The 16,373-nt window shown below is 28.6% G+C and overlaps 1 protein-coding gene across 1 annotated transcript; it reads right to left on the bottom strand.

Moving 5' to 3' along the window:
• Window positions 1–532: 532 nt before the first annotated feature.
• Window positions 533–10,938, bottom strand: LOC129959331 (uncharacterized). Its single transcript, XM_056072149.1, has 4 exons — window positions 10,924–10,938; window positions 8,326–8,577; window positions 7,202–7,315; window positions 533–1,745 (listed from the first exon to the last, which is right to left on the bottom strand). Exons 1-4 carry the CDS (start codon window positions 10,936–10,938, stop codon window positions 1,206–1,208), a joined length of 921 nt encoding a protein of 306 aa, XP_055928124.1. The 3' UTR covers window positions 533–1,205.
• Between the last annotated feature and the right edge of the window lie 5,435 nt (window positions 10,939–16,373).

A 16,373-nucleotide genomic window follows, 5' to 3' on the forward strand; every position in this document is an offset into this window, starting at 1 on the left:
TAAGCAATAATAATAGAAATATGATGCATTGATAAAGAAATGCAGAAATAAAGTGAAAACATCGGATAAATTTATTTCTCTATCAGTTAAGTTATTAATTTTAAAACTAAAGCGAATATTTTTTTAAACAATAAAAGTTCCAATTAATTTTATTTCATTCATTTTACAACTAAACTTACTATAAATTTTTGTACTTTAAGCATAATGACGGCTCAGACACGGGCACCATTTTGATATAACTTGCAATGCTCTTGAATATCTTTTGGTAAGACAGAATGAAACTTTTGCCAAAAATTTACAAAGCAATAATACTTGGCCATGCATCAAGTAATAATCTACATATTACAATCGATAACAACCATAAAAATACCTTTAATATGTCATGAAAAATGAAAATGCTGTTACACATACCTAGAGAAAAACAGAGATCTTAAATATCTTAATAGGAAACTGTCTCTCAATATAATAATAATATTAACCAAAATTTGTATTCTGATAATTTATTTTCCATTAGAAATTTATGACATAAAAAAGGGTGTTAATATAGGAATATTTTTGAAAAGGCATGTGATTTTAAACATTTATATATGTAAAATAATAGACTTATACAATCTTAATATGTAGACAATATCTTATGAGCATTTTATGCACAAAATCTTTTAATAGATGCTTTATATTTAAAATAGTGCTTTCAATTTCCATATAAGATGAATGACTGCAAAATCAGGCAGGGTGGTCCCCCCTCCCTTGAGACAACAACAACAAAAAATGCAATAAAGGTGAAAATAGGCAAAGAAGTGTTTTCACATTTTAAAAATTAAAACACATTTTTATTTAACTTTTTAAATAAAAATCATTAATCATGAAGTAATTATGAATACAGATTTTTGTTCACATGAATAATATCACACATAAATGTCTTATAATTGCAAAAATAACAACAAATGGTTTATAAAATGAAATCTTAACAAATGGCACATAATTTACAATTATGGAAAAAAAAATTTCAGTCAGAAGTAGTGTCATTTCTACAAATAAACATGTCCTACTCTTTGGTATAAATATAACAGAATAAGTATTCTCAATATTACATCGTATATGATAGTTAATACATAAAATTTTTTACACAAACAGTTTTAGCACATTAAACACAAAATATTACAGGAATGTACAGAAAAATTATACACACTTTCTAAAATCAATCATTAGTTGGAATCGGGAAAAGTAGTTGAATTTTTGTCAGCATCGGTTGTAAAATCTTTTTCAGTATCAACAGGACGAAAGAATTTATCTTCTTCTTTTGCGGAATAATGACTAGATGAAAAGTCAAACATAAGCCCAAGAACTACATTTAATGCAGACATATCATATCTATGGCATCCTGAATAACGATAAAGTGGTTTTTTATCAAATCTACAACCAGAATTTTGAGCACCAATAGGTGCAATGCAATTTGGAACAAGAGCACATTTAACCCAATGAAACATTATTTTAAAATGAACTGTGTCTGTGTTGTATAATATAATAAAATTTGGCTGAACCATTCGGTGGAAAAAGAATTTTTCTTGTTTTGTATTGAAGAAATCAAACATTCGAGGATGTGTTAAAGCTGATGTAGGTTGGTTTATAGGCCATGCAACAATTCCATCCTTTTCAGCTCTGCTGACAATACTGTGTATTTCGTTAGATGTGAAGACATACTGGACATCAATCATAATTACAGCACCAGCTTGATTAAGAACTTCCTAAAATAATTTTTTTAAATTATTAAATTACTGTACATTAATAAATTCCAATGTAAAAGAAAATATCATTAAGAAATTCTAAATTCTTTCTATCATTTCATCAATACAAAAACAAGACATGGAATGAAATATATATACACTACAGGTCAAAAGCATTGCATGTTTGAAAAATTTCACGCTTTTTCAAGAACAAGCCCCCCAAAAGTAATATTATATATATATATATATATATATATATATATATATATATTCATTTAAAGTGATATTTTCTAGTATAAATTTAGTGGAAAAGTTTCAAGCTACTGTGTCATCCATTGTGAAGCAATGTAATGTAATGATTGGGTTATCCCGGTAATTCATTATTATAAAATTGCTCCGACTGCGAAAAATTTCATTTCGTTTGTTGCACTGTCGAAGTGCGTTCGCTTTGCATTGCTTTTCAACTTAAACTATTCATTTCTTTTTAAAATGTGTGAATTAACTCTTGAGAAGCGTCAGACTATTATTTAAATGCATCAAGAAAGCATTTCAAATGTTAGAATTTTTCATTGGTGAGACTACAATGAGTCGTCTGTTTCACGCCTCATAAAGATTCAAAACCGAAGAAACCGCAGATAAAAAGCTGAGAAGTAGTCGCCCAAGGTTATCTTCTAAACGTGCTGATGTTACATTGACACTATTATGCCGTAAAAATAGATTTGTAAGTTCTGCTACACTTGCAAGAGAATGGAATGAGTCCACGTATGACATTGCCAGTCCCAGAAAATTTCGCAGGAGACTCTTTGAAGCTGGTTACACAACACAAGTTCTAGAAATAAACCAGTACTCACGAAAATAATGCGGTAAAAACTATTGGAGTGGATCAAGGTGCACAAAAATTGGAGTATTTCGGAATGGAGAAAAGTTATATTCAGCGACGAAATTCACTTTTCCTTAATGTCTCACAAGCTTGATCACGTTTGGCGTAAAGCGAAGGAGAAAATGAGACCAGAATATCTGGTTCGTACATCAAAACACCTAAAAAACGCAATGGTGTGGGGGTACATGTCATATCAGTGAAATGGACGAATTTATTTTGTACAGGCAACCATGAATGGTGACAAGTATGTTGATGTGCTGAGGGATCAATTGCTTCGTAGTGCTCGTGATATGTTCCTAAAGCAGAAATGGACATTTCAGCAAGATCTAGCACTATGCCATATATCGAAAAAGGTAATATAAACTTTATAATTAATTTTAAATTTCAGTTCAGTTCAGTTCTGACCTCTATATCGAAACATTCGTTATTTTAGGTTAAGGCTGCATTTGCAAAACATGGTATTAGTGTTCTCACATGGTCAAGAAACTCTCCAGATTAAAAACATATCGAGAATTTATGGATTATAAAGGGAAAGAAAATAACTGAGAATCATACCAGAACAAAACAAGAATTTCAGGAAACAATAATTAAAGTTTGGCACCATGAAATACTGAAGGAAGTGTTGCAAAACCTTATGGGTTCCATGCTTAACAGAGTGGCTGCTGTGATCGAAGCCAGAGGCGGCCTAATCAAATATTAAATGCTTTTCAGTTACTTGAACTCTTTTATTATCTTTTCTGATCAAAAGAACTTGAAATTTTATCTCTACTTCATTTTATTCTGGGGAACCAAAATGGATTCCGATACTGATAACCTGTACATTTTATTTGTGTTTTATTCTTTTTGAAATTAAATATTTTTTTGTTCAATAACTTAATTATATCTTGCCTTTAGACTAATTGAACATATTGATATAAAAAATATTATTTTAAATGAAAAAAATATTACTTTAGGGGGGCTTATTCTTGAAAAAACATTAAATTTTTCAAATCTGCAATACTTTTGAACAGTAGTACATATTATATAATGATATTTTAAACTCTTAATTTCAATTTAATTAATTTCCAGGATTTTATCTTAATTTAGTCCATAGTAAGTTCATTCTCTTATTTCTTGATCCAATTCCACTTTCTCTACTTAATTAATTCAAGAGAAGCTTTATAAAATTGCTGAATGCGCTAAACGCCGACACATTCTCAAGGTCCGCTTGAAGTGATAGGAAAATGTCTAGTAAGAACATTCTTTTTTAAAAGATCCCTGTGTTTCCCTTACATGTGATTGCCATGCGTCAGAAATCCCTATCAGAATCTTAGCACTGTGAAGAAATATTTTCCCTATCAAAATCTCAGGTTATATAAGAGGAGGGATAATTTATTTCGCGCTTCTTTCCCACTTCCGCTTTTGTGCTGCGCTGTGTCTTTGCTTGTAAATAATTATGCTTTCCCGATGGATTAAAAAGAATTTAAAAATGTAAAAAGTCTTTTCACTGTCTTCAAAACTGAATCCTGCTTCACATAAAATAATGCTTATATATATATATATATATATATATATAAGCATTATTTTATGTGAAACAGAATGCAGTTTCGAAGACAGCGAAGAAACTTTCGATTTCGTGACGTTGTTTTATTTCATCTTGGAGAAGCAGGCATTATCTACAAGCAGAAGCGACGAGCAACACACACCACAGAAAGAAATGAGGAAAAATCTCTTGAACATTTTATCCCTGGTATTATATATATAACCTGAGAATTTGATAGGGAAAATATTTCTTTAGAGTGCTAATATATTAAGATTTCGATAGGGATTTTTTTTAAAAAAAGGAATGTGCTTATTGGACATTTTTCTAGCCCTTCAAGCGGAGTGTGGGAAAGTTAGGCTTTTAGCCAATTCAGCAATCTTACAAAGCTTCTCATGAATTAATTAGTGAAAGTGGAATTAGATCAGGAAATAAGAGAATATTTTAGAACGAAGTTACTATGGACTAAATTAAGATAAAACCTTGGAAATTAATTAAATTGAAATTAGAGTTTAAAATGTCATTACATATATACATACAGCTAAATAAATCAACATATCACTAATTTGACAATATACAGTTGCATAATATCATATCAACAACAAAAAATTAATTCCATGTATATCTATTGATTGACAGCGAATGCAGATATATAAATTTTAAGATTCTGACTACTTCAAAGAAAGTACATTCATTCAAAATGTGCTTGGTTGGTAGAATACAAAATATTAATTAAATAATCCAAGTTTTAACAAGTGACAAATAAAAATTGGCATTGACTTTATTACATTCAGCAATATTTTTTACCACCGGATATTTTTATATTAGCTATTTTTTTTTACACATTTTAGAATTAAATATGAAATGAAGAAATCTCGTTCCTTAAGAATATATTTCGAATTAAAACTCTTTTCACAATAAATTCCCCTTCCCCTCCATTTTGCTATTATATGGTGATGTATTTAGAAACTGCAAAGAAAGAACACAGAATTATAGACGACACTAGTATGATTTACATATGCAGTTGTGAGTATTTTCATTGCATGCGGCGTTCAGGAATGGTATCTTTCGTTAAAAAGTGTCTCTGCCTAAGTTGGTGTACTGAGGCAAAACTCATTGCTTTAGTCCTACGAAAATTTTATTTCCCATTCATCTTTGAATAATTCAAAGTGACATAGAAAATTTTTAGAAGCTGAAAAGTATTGTGTACAGAAGAAATAGTGGCTGGTTTACATGTATATATGTGCTGTACATATTCAGCATGCATTTGCTGCAATTACCACATCTGAGGATCATGATTATTAAATAACCCTGCCCATGAGTTTTTCTTTTTAGTTGTCACAGAAGATATGGATCATATGCAATCCATAATGAGTTCTAATGAATACATCAATTAAATTGGGGTACTTTTTGGATGTGGCTCTAGATACAAGATGCTCATAAATTAAAATACATTAATGGACTGTACAGGACAAATGTTGTGATTTCTGTTTTGTGCAATAAATGTTCTGTAATTAAACATCTTGAATTTCATGCTATTTTTAAAGTATATCTGCGAAGCAATATGTTTGGAAAAAATTATAAACTTTTTTATTAATGGGACTTTTTTTATTGTCATTTTATTTTTATCATTTTAACAGTACCAATATTAGTTCTCTCCTATGCAAATTACTTGATTTCATACTTAATTTTAAAATGCATTAAGAATGCCCATCCTTTACCTTTGGATGTAACCTTAAAGAAAAGAAAGAAAAAAAAAAAAAAAAAAAAAAAAAAAAAAAAAAACGGGCTACTCTGTCATTTATCACTGACTGATCAACAGGAAATAAATTGATTTATTTCATAATTATATTCACAAGTATCCTAAGAAAATTTGAAATTTAATACAATTTCTGAATAAAATTCATTTGAAATATATTGTCAAATGTTAATCATATTTAAAATTTGTAAAATCCATTTAATTTCAGAAAACTCTCTCACACACATCATATATACACAAAAAGATCTTACAAGAATATTTCTGCAGTCACTTTTATTTATAAAAAAATAATCTAACATATTTCTTCAATAAAGTCACTAAAAGTGACTGAATAGATATCAAATATCAGGTAGCAGAAACATGAGAAAGATTATCGATTTTCTTAGGCACCAAAGTACAACAGATACTCGTACATCAATTTTGAATTATTAGTTGTAATGCAGGTCAATGTATAAAGTAAATTCAAAACAGAAAATTTTGAATTCCTATAGCATAATAATTTTTAACCGGTATCTTAGTTCAAGCAAACTTCCTATTGTATTAGTTATATAAGCATATACTAAAAATTTTAACAAGTTTTCCTAAGTTTATTTTATGTTGATATGTTTTTATACTAAATTTATTGTGTAACTATAATTCTAATCTCATTTATCAAATAATATACTCTACAAATGGAGTACATTATAAATCAACCGAAAGCATTCTGTAAGAGGAAACAGCACAGTCCACACCAATATGTTTAAAAAATCGACAATTTAACTCATACATGTATGTTTTATCTTTAAATAAATAAAACAAAAGTAGCTCAATATATTACCGAAGGATATGATTTGAATTTGTGAGACAATATCGAATTCCTTTTAAGAAATTTGGAACAACCTAATCAGCAGTTTCAAAGGCCGAAATCTAGTTCGATAAGAATAATCTCTTTATCTTTGCTTTTCAGTAAAACACATTTAAAAGAATAAAGAGAAAGGGATTTTATTTAAAAGTTACAATCAAAAATATATGTTTTTCATTCATGAATATGAAAATATACAATAAAGCCATTAGTAAACGACGGGAACGTGCAGCTTGCAAAAGAAATGCAAAATGCAGATCTTACAATATATAAATCTACATAATGATGCACATCGATATGAATTATATTAAATTGTTGGACTGCATCAAGTAATAAGTTAATTCAAAATTCACAAAGCATTAAACCCTTGGCTGTTGTTTTATTCCATTAAACCATAAAGACTAACTTTTACAGATAAGCACAAGCATAAGTCATTATACTTATTATCTAAATGCATAGTTATTTAACATTAAATTACCTGGATTATAATTGGTCGATAAGCAAAAAGTTGTAAATTCCGAACGTGAGAAGGATATGCATCAAAATCGAAGGTTCTTAGGTTGCAATTAGTTGAATTGCAAATACCACTTATCTGAAACAGATCAGAGCTTTAATTAACTAAAAAAAATAAGAATTAAGCTTATTGACATTTTAATTTTAAAAAGTTTTTTCCAAAACATGAAAAATCTAAGGGAAGAATAATAGATTCCACATTTGCTAATAAAAATTAAATAGAATTAGAATTAAAATATTGCATTACCAAATATGAAAATATTTAGTTTCTCACTTTCTGTTCAATACTTTATATTTATATATATATATAATCACTATATGAACAAAAGGAATAAAGTTCAGAAACTAAATGTATCTCAATAGCAAATTAAATCTGAGTAAACCATTGGAAACATATTAGTTTTTGAAAAGGATATAAATTTTCAGAAATTAAACTCAATATTTAAATTTAAAATAATTCAAACCATTTCTGTTTTATTGAAAGCTGTTTAGCTTCAGTTCAATAACATGTAAGTTGAACATGTTTAATTTCATAATTTTGACAATTATTTACTTATTGAAATTTCCTTTTAAAATAAGCAGCCTTTTCATGTCATTTTAATATCCACACAGATTTATCAAAGTTAGTATTCATTTTCTAAATTAAATTTTCAAAAAACATAAATATATATTCTTAAAATACACAATTTTTGAAGTAAAGGAAATAAATATGCCTTTAAGAATCAGTCTTTAATATTATTCATCAGTTAATGTTGACTATATTAAAACAAGCATTTAGCTAACTGCTCTGAGAGCAAAACAAAATTTGCAATTTAACAACAGTAATAAATCAGCATTCAAAACAAAATTTTTTACACCCTATATCGGTGACCAAATGGCAATTTTGAGAACAAACAAGCAAATTATTAATTAAGCAATCAGGGTTCCAGAAAAATCCCACCACATTTTTTTTTAATTAGCAGCTTAAAATTCATTTGATCATTAACCTATGTTTTTCCTATGGACTACTACCAACATCCAATTCTTAATTTTACTATCCATTATCTTCCCAACTTTTTCTTATATAATTATTTGAAAATAAATACATACCGCTGAATACTCTGAAGGATTTAATCCTAAATCATAGATTATGAGAAATGAATTTCCAAAGAAATGCTGGAAAGACTTCAGGAATCCATTAATACAATGACTGTCACATTCATATAAAGCTGTAGCAAAAACAGGTAAAGTAACATTTAGCCATCGATCAGCTGGATATATCCGAGGTTTATCAATATGAAATCCAAGACGTTTTAAGTATTTTTCTTCTGGATCTGGTCCTTTGGCAACTTCTTTATTGACCTAACAAAATATAAAAACATGATCATAATACTCAAAATGCTTTGGCTACTATTTTTATTAACCTAAAAAAATATAAAAATATGGTTATAATACACAAAATTACACATATTGCAATATAGCTTTTTCACTTTTCCAGTGTTTTAAATTGGACAGGAATCATGACTAAAACATGGGACAGAAATAACTGTGAAAAAGAAATCAATAAAGGACTTATACTTTTACAATTACTAGTTTCACTTATATATGACAATAGTATTTTCAAAAACATAAAGCAAACAAGTAACCGTAGTATTTAAAATAAACTACAATATCACTAAGCACAAGCCATCCAAGCTTCAAATACTAACAAACACACAAACGAGAAAACTTTCTAACAGCCTGTTTTCCTCTTAACCTGGTATTAAAAGCAGATTCTTTTAGCATTTTCTTGCAAAATGTCAAAATAACACTATTCACTGCATCTTATATTTTAAGTTGCTTTGGGCTAAATATTTATTTCGGAATTGTTACTGCAACACCAATTAAATATAAAACTTATAAATGAATGACAAGCTCAGTAGTGACATCAGCAAAAAATATTTCTCAAGGGCTGAAATATCTACCGAATCCAAAAGGAATCTTCTTTTTTTTTCTTCTTCCTCCCACTCTTCTGAATATTTACACAATCTGAAACGTTTCTTTTTCTTTAAATCTTATACTGTGAAGAGAATCAAGTATGCATTTCAGACCTTTTCTTATCATCTTAATGTATCCAAAATTAATGATTTTAATGTCAAGATCCCATATCAAAATTCAAGTACCATGCTTAGAGTATTTTGTAGTTACCATTTTCACATACACAGTGACAATTTGTCCAATTAATGGATATGATCAAAAACTAGAGAGATTAAGTCATTCAGCTTAGGATTACAAGTTATTACATTCATTTATTAAAGAATCGATAGACTGGCAGACAGTCCAGCAAATTTGGTCCAAAATTTGAAACAGATATTGAATTCTAGTAACAAAACAACATGGAGAATTTCCTCTACATAGCTCACGGTATCTTTGAGTTATCAAACTGGCATAAACACTGACAGTTATATAGACAAACTTTCCTTCAAAGAATTTCAATCAAAATTTGCTGGAAATGTATAATCTTGGTTTAAAAATCATACAGCAAATTTCACCTATCCACTTCACAAAGTTTCTGAGTTATCATTTACAGACAGGAATCTTTTATATTATATATATATAGTTAATCAGCAAAACAAACAGATTTATCAAAATCTCAAAGATGAACATTTTAATTACTGCAATGCTCTTTGTAACGAGAAAGCAAAAAATGCTATTAATTATTATTAAAAATTCTTAAATTCAGTTTAAAAGAATATTTTGCAATTTAAATAAGCAGTTCTAAGGGCCAACTTTTTTTTTTAGTATACAACACTTCCTGTGGGAAACCCGTCGCGTTATCGGAAGGAAGTAACCGACTCCCTACCATTTCTGTACCCACTCGGGTGGCGAGAATCAACCACCATGCCAGAAGTTTCCCATCTTCATTTGAGGTGCTCCCTGGTGGGAGTAGGTAAAGGGTAAAATAATTAACATGTAAAAATTATAATATCTTTGTCTACTGTCAACAAATAACAGCAGAAAAATACTATTTTATTCATGAGATGTAGCAAAGATTATTTAGAAGGTAAAATTATTTATGTTTACAGGAAAGAAACCCCTTTGCTAAGAAAGGATGCCATTGATTATCAATATTCAATTAGGACAAAATAGTTTGTATTCTTATGAAAGATGAAAATATAAAGCATAGTCTAGTCAACTACTTATCAAGCTGAATTGTTACCTGAAGTAAAGTCGTAAAAACTTTCATTGTTCCTGCTTCTTTTATATTCAATTAACCTTCATAAGCAAATATTCTTCAGAAAAGCGTCTTGATTCCAAACATTTCAGTAGCCCTCCTAAATTATTAACTTACTAAACTTTTGAATTTATATTTAATTCATATATAACTTTATTAGTTTTCAAATTTAGGGCACAATTAAACTTTTTGAAATGAAAACAGGGTTGACATTTTTTTTTCACTTTCATATAATTCGGTAGTTGAACAAATCTAGCCTCTTAAAAATTATATGCAAATTAGATTTGCTATATCCCTAGTGTTTCTGAACAGAAATGGGAATAAGAGTGTATTTCTATAAACTTTTTTGGGGTGTTGAATGCTATATCTTTCACAACTGTAATGGAGATTATGCCAAACAAATTTATGTATGACCGGCAGAGAAAATGATTTTCTATTTAATTTTTTTAGATCAATGGTGCATTTTGAAGCTATTAGGAATGGGTAATAATTACATCTTGATTCTCCATATTGCTGCATTTATTGCTTAAACAATAATGGACATATTTTCTGTTCTTAGATCACAGCTGAAAGCTTTAGATGAAATTAAGACAATAGTTTCTGAAGTAGTTAAAAGAAAATAGCGCCCGCATCTCAGTATTTATTTTTGCACACACCCCTCATGTCATTCATTGGCGCTTAAAACTTAAAATAAATGCAAAAATATCGACTTTGCATCAGCTTCAGAAACTGATACCAGTGACATCTATCCCCCTTGGAAATTTAGCAAGCATTATCGAAATAAAACAAGCAGTTGGTCAGGTTAATGCGTGTGTGGATACATGCACGTGTTTAATATTTTAGCACAATTCGTGGCTAATTAAAGAAAATTATTATGTTGAAATCTCTTTCAACAGGACTCTTCTGATATCTTCTTTGCAATTTTAAATGTTTGAATTTTCAGTAGTTGGATATTTTTCTACATAGAAAGAATTTACTCCAGAATGAAAGGAAAACTGATATCAGGTAACGTGGAAGAAATCTCCAAAAACATTTACTAGAACAGAAATAAAAATGCTCTTGAAACTCTTATACTACAAACTAAGCAAAAATTTATATTTCTCTTAATTACGGATTACTGGAATTAAGGACACTACCAGGATGATCTGCCTGCGTTTCTTATATAATGCAATAGTAAATCATATTATAGTGAAATATATTATTACGAATTTGTAAATTTGCTCCCAACGCAGTTAGTTCCATCGAAAGGAAGAGTTTTACGGACAGCTCTAATGGATATCCATCAGAGCTATCCATAAAAAAAAATATCCTACTATGGCATGGAAAAGTATCCTACTATGGTATGGAAAAATATCCTACTATGGTATGGAAAAGTATCCTACTATGGTATGGAAAAATATCCTACTATGATATGGAAAAGTATCCTACTATGGTATGGAAAAGTATCCTACTATGGTATGGAAAACTATCCTACTATGGTATGGAAAAACATCCTATCCATCGTATGGATGGAAATGCAGTAACTTTGAACGAACCTCCTTGCAAATCTTTCAACATGTGAAAAATGAGCGGGAAAATATTTTGAATAGAGATAAGCTTTATTCAAATTTATCAAAAGCAATTTTAAATAATTCTTTATCACTAAGTATTTTTTCATCATTTATTTTGCAATTCCATCCCGCGAAAAAAAATTTTTGCAATGGAAAAAAACTCTTAAAATCTATTTTATCAAACTGTTAGTACCACCAACTATTGCAGTACTTTTCTTAGTTTAAAGCCATATTAAGATGCACATGCATTCTAAATGCCCAAACGCCAAATGCATTCTAAATGCCCAAAAAGATGAAAAGTGGAACAAAGGAAATTCATAATTCTCGAACAAGAAAAATTCCAGAGTAAACTAGGATTTTCCCTCGTTTCCCTTCGAAGTTATTTCCCGAGTTTCAACTAAAGCATCCATATAAAATTTCGTTAAATTTTTAATGAATTTAGATATTATATGCACAGCAAAATAAATGAGTAATTTGTATATTGCTGTTCAGAAGCTGCAGGAAAAATTCAGGAACTGCAGATCCTCGGTCTATATGCACATGGTATCCTAGATCCAGAGAATGGTACAGCCATGAAAAAAAAAAAGCCACTAAGTTTTATTTAGGCATCATTCATCATACAAAAAGTAACATTTGAAAAGAGTTAATGTGGGTTTGGTTAGATTTCAGAACAAAGTTTTGTCACCTTTTCATTTTCTTCCGATTTAAAATGAATGCAGAAAAAAGCTTATAACTTTTGTGAGCGCATAATCATGTTATGAAGGGCCCATTAAACAATACTTTTTATCCCAAATTAATATATTAATTAACCAGTCTTAGCTAAAGTAATGTTCATAATTACACAGGTATATTTCCAACTAACGCAGAAATTACTGAGTAACTGGAAACGTGTTGTGGCTTCTGATCATAATAAAGAAATTGATTTGAAGAGAATATATTTGTAATGATAGAAATTACTGCTTACTGCCTCAGAATTTATTTTTCCACCCCTTTCCCAGCTACCCAAATGTACTGTTTCTCAGTAAAAATATATTCTATTTCATAGAATATTGCATATAAACTTTCATAACTACTGAAAACCTTCCAATTGAAATATTTAATATTAATTCTACTTCCAGTTTTGTTGAGGAAAATCAGGAAACGAAAATTTAAAGAAAGAGAAACGACTGGGTATTAAAAGACTCAAGAAAAAAATATGTAAAACATAAAAACGCACTTTAAAATGATTGAGTGCTACTAATTTTATTTAGTAGCAGAATATAGAAATCCATTCCAAATAAAGCGTTATAATTAAAGACTAGTAATTCAATTTGAAACAGAGATCCCATTCTAAATAAAATATTGAATCTCATATTCAATTCTTATTTTTTTCTCTCTGACATATACGCTTCCTGGAATAAATCTATCCAGCAATAAGAACTGGTAGTATAGCATTTATCTCAATATCAGTAATCGTAATCCTTAATCACCAAAGCAAACTTTGATAAAGTCAGATTGATGATCTTCAAACATTCAGCTGACCATCGTCACCTCCATTAATCCCTAAGATGACCGAATAACGGTCATTAATTCTGGAAATCTTCAACATAATATATATATTTATTGAAAAATTAATCATATATGATTTGCGATAAGCTGTCTTTTCCATCTCCAAACCTTCGTTTCTTACTGAAAAAATTAAAATCATCAAATTTCTCAGTCCAGCACTCCCCCCCCCCTTGACGTCAATTTTCTTCTGTACTTGACACCAAACAGCATCAAATCATTATTAATGATCAACTTCCATATATGAAATATAATGTGTATATAGTGTATGTAGTGTAGTGTATATGTGTATAGTATGTAGTATAATGTATATAAAATATAATGTATGTGTGTTATATTTTTAAAAATTTCATTTCTTAATGCTTTCCACTCGGATGGTGTCTCTCACTCACCATTCAAGACGGTGCACTTTTGAAGTTTTATTTTTCATTTTAATTGTGAAAAATACCTACAAAATGGTAAGAAGATGTAGAAAATAATTCGGGAAAATATAAATTAAAATAATTATATATATATATTTCGAAGCAATGAACAAGTCCCTGTCTTAAGTGAATAAATATGCATCGAATTACTTTTCCCAGTGCAAAAGCTTAATAAAGAAAAGTAATCATTATCAACCGAATAAGACACTACCGAGCACTTAGCTTTAATATCACTTCCTATCATATATTAACTATTAAAAATAAATGAAAAAACGTTTTTCTTACATTAAAGGTCTGTTTCTAATTGCCTCAAGATGAAAATTGTCATGGGTAATTGAGAACTCTCTCCTGGTTTTCAAGAGAGCATCTAAAAGTGAAAATTAAATCATACTCGTAACCGTAATCCTTTAGACCCATAAATGTATAACTTAATAAATTTCCAAGGAAATAATCGATGTAGGGAATAAATAATAACACTCAGAAGAATTTTGGGCTCATTTTTAAACGAAATTCAATTAAAGAAAACAAACGTTAGAAAATAACACTAAAAGAAAGCGATAAAGAAATAATCGTCTTCCTTTAGAATGCCTTGAAGAGGACATATGTTTCCAAGCTTGATTAGGCTTCACTGACATATATAGTAGGATCCCAGTTACCCTTTCTGACACTACTCGTAAAGATTTTAGATCTAAAAATTACATAAAGAGCACTCCATATCTTGGATAAAAAACAAACTTCATTCAAAACTATCATTGGCAGTAGTCATTTTTCTCTATAAATTTCGAAATGACAACAAAAGTCACAGGCGGAAACCAAATTTCATTAGTCTAAGTCTATTCCTTTTGAAATTGTGAGCAAATAAAATTTGGATCCTCTAATGTTAAAATAAAATTTCAAATTTTCATTCATATCTTGAAAAAATATATAGTTATCCTTTGGGGGGAATACAGGGTACTTAATAAATTTTGCTCACTTTTATTTTAAAGTAATTTTTCAGAGGTGAAAACAAAACCAGAATTTAAAAATTCTGGAATGACAACACATATTACATTTTGGCATAAATCGATTCATAATGCAAATTTATATGGACATTCCAAATTTTAACGCCATTCCCGTGAGTAGTTTTTCCATTATTTTATTTTCTTAGTTCCCCTAAAATGATGCATTTAGGGAGCATTCCCAAATTTCAAACTATAGACAATTTTATTTTTTATTATTTGACATTCAAATATTGTTGATCATGCATTATTTTCTACTTAGTTATGTAAAAATGCTAAAAAAATTTCGACAGCGACAAAAAATATCACTTTCCATTACTATAATACTTAATCAATAGTCAGTACTTATAAAGTTAATAGTTTCTATCCGTTTTACTCGTCTGATTAAGGATTTTCATTCAATGAATGCAAGTCAATGAAAATAGAGAATTATACTTGTTGCTGAATACTTTAATGGATTGCAACTATGTAATTTTACAAATATGTAGATCAAATTATTTCTATTTATAATTGATGCTTAAAAAAATCCATATTTTACAATAATTTCTAGTTAGAAATTTTCTTGTTTATTTTGTTTTTGATGTTTATTTCATGTGTTCCAAAATTTCTAACAAAAATTTCAAATATTCTAAAATAATTATACCTTCACTGTAATTATTATAATGCATTATCATAAACAGAATTAATTTCAGGCATCAATATATCATTAGATGCATTAAGCGTTAATTTTCTGGCATCAGCATTATTTTTTTAATGATAAAAAATCTTAATATGATATCACACATGATCCTATACACATACGAAAACTATTAAGTTAAAATACTTTTGTCAGTGTAAAATCATGCATTTCTTACTTTATGTCAAATGAAATAGAAGTGGATCAAATAAATTTTTAAATTAATGCATTCTAATGTGCCTGAATGTCGAGATGAGTAAACTTCATAGTAAAAGAAATTTTGCAAGATGTTTTTTTGAGATATGCAAGATTATCGAATGTAATTAATTTTAAAATTATTTCTGTTTAAAACATTAATTATTTATAGAGAAGACGAGGTTATAAGTGACTTTCAAATTTTAAATTATTTGTAGTTACTTTTTTATTTGACCTCAATTAAATGAATAATCCTATTTGTCAAATAATTCACTAACGAATTAAAGCGAATTTCTTATTATCTTTGAAAATGAATTTAAAGCTTTTAAAAACCAAAGTAAAATTTAAATTTATATCTATTCTTAAATTTGAGTATAATGCTAATACTTCTTGTAAACTACATTTCCCCCTCTAATTTAATATTAGTAGTTAATATATTTTGAATTGATAAATGTTTTAATTTTCTATGTCAATTTAAGTGAATTTTTTGAGTGTGTTTCTCTTAACATAATTAAAAAATATTCAAATATAATTTTTCAAATATTAAGGTAGTTGTTT

This window comes from Argiope bruennichi, chromosome X1, assembly GCF_947563725.1.
Source record: "Argiope bruennichi chromosome X1, qqArgBrue1.1, whole genome shotgun sequence".
Taxonomy (NCBI): Eukaryota; Metazoa; Arthropoda; class Arachnida; order Araneae; family Araneidae; genus Argiope; species Argiope bruennichi.

Excerpts from the sequence above, each read along its gene's own strand:
- LOC129959331 (XM_056072149.1), bottom strand. Across the intron at positions 7,316-8,325 it reads ATCCTTCAGAGTATTCAGCG|ATAAGTGGTATTTGCAATTC; the intron begins GTATGTATTTAT and ends GATCTGTTTCAG. Across the intron at positions 1,746-7,201 it reads ATCGACCAATTATAATCCAG|GAAGTTCTTAATCAAGCTGG; the intron begins GTAATTTAATGT and ends AAATTATTTTAG.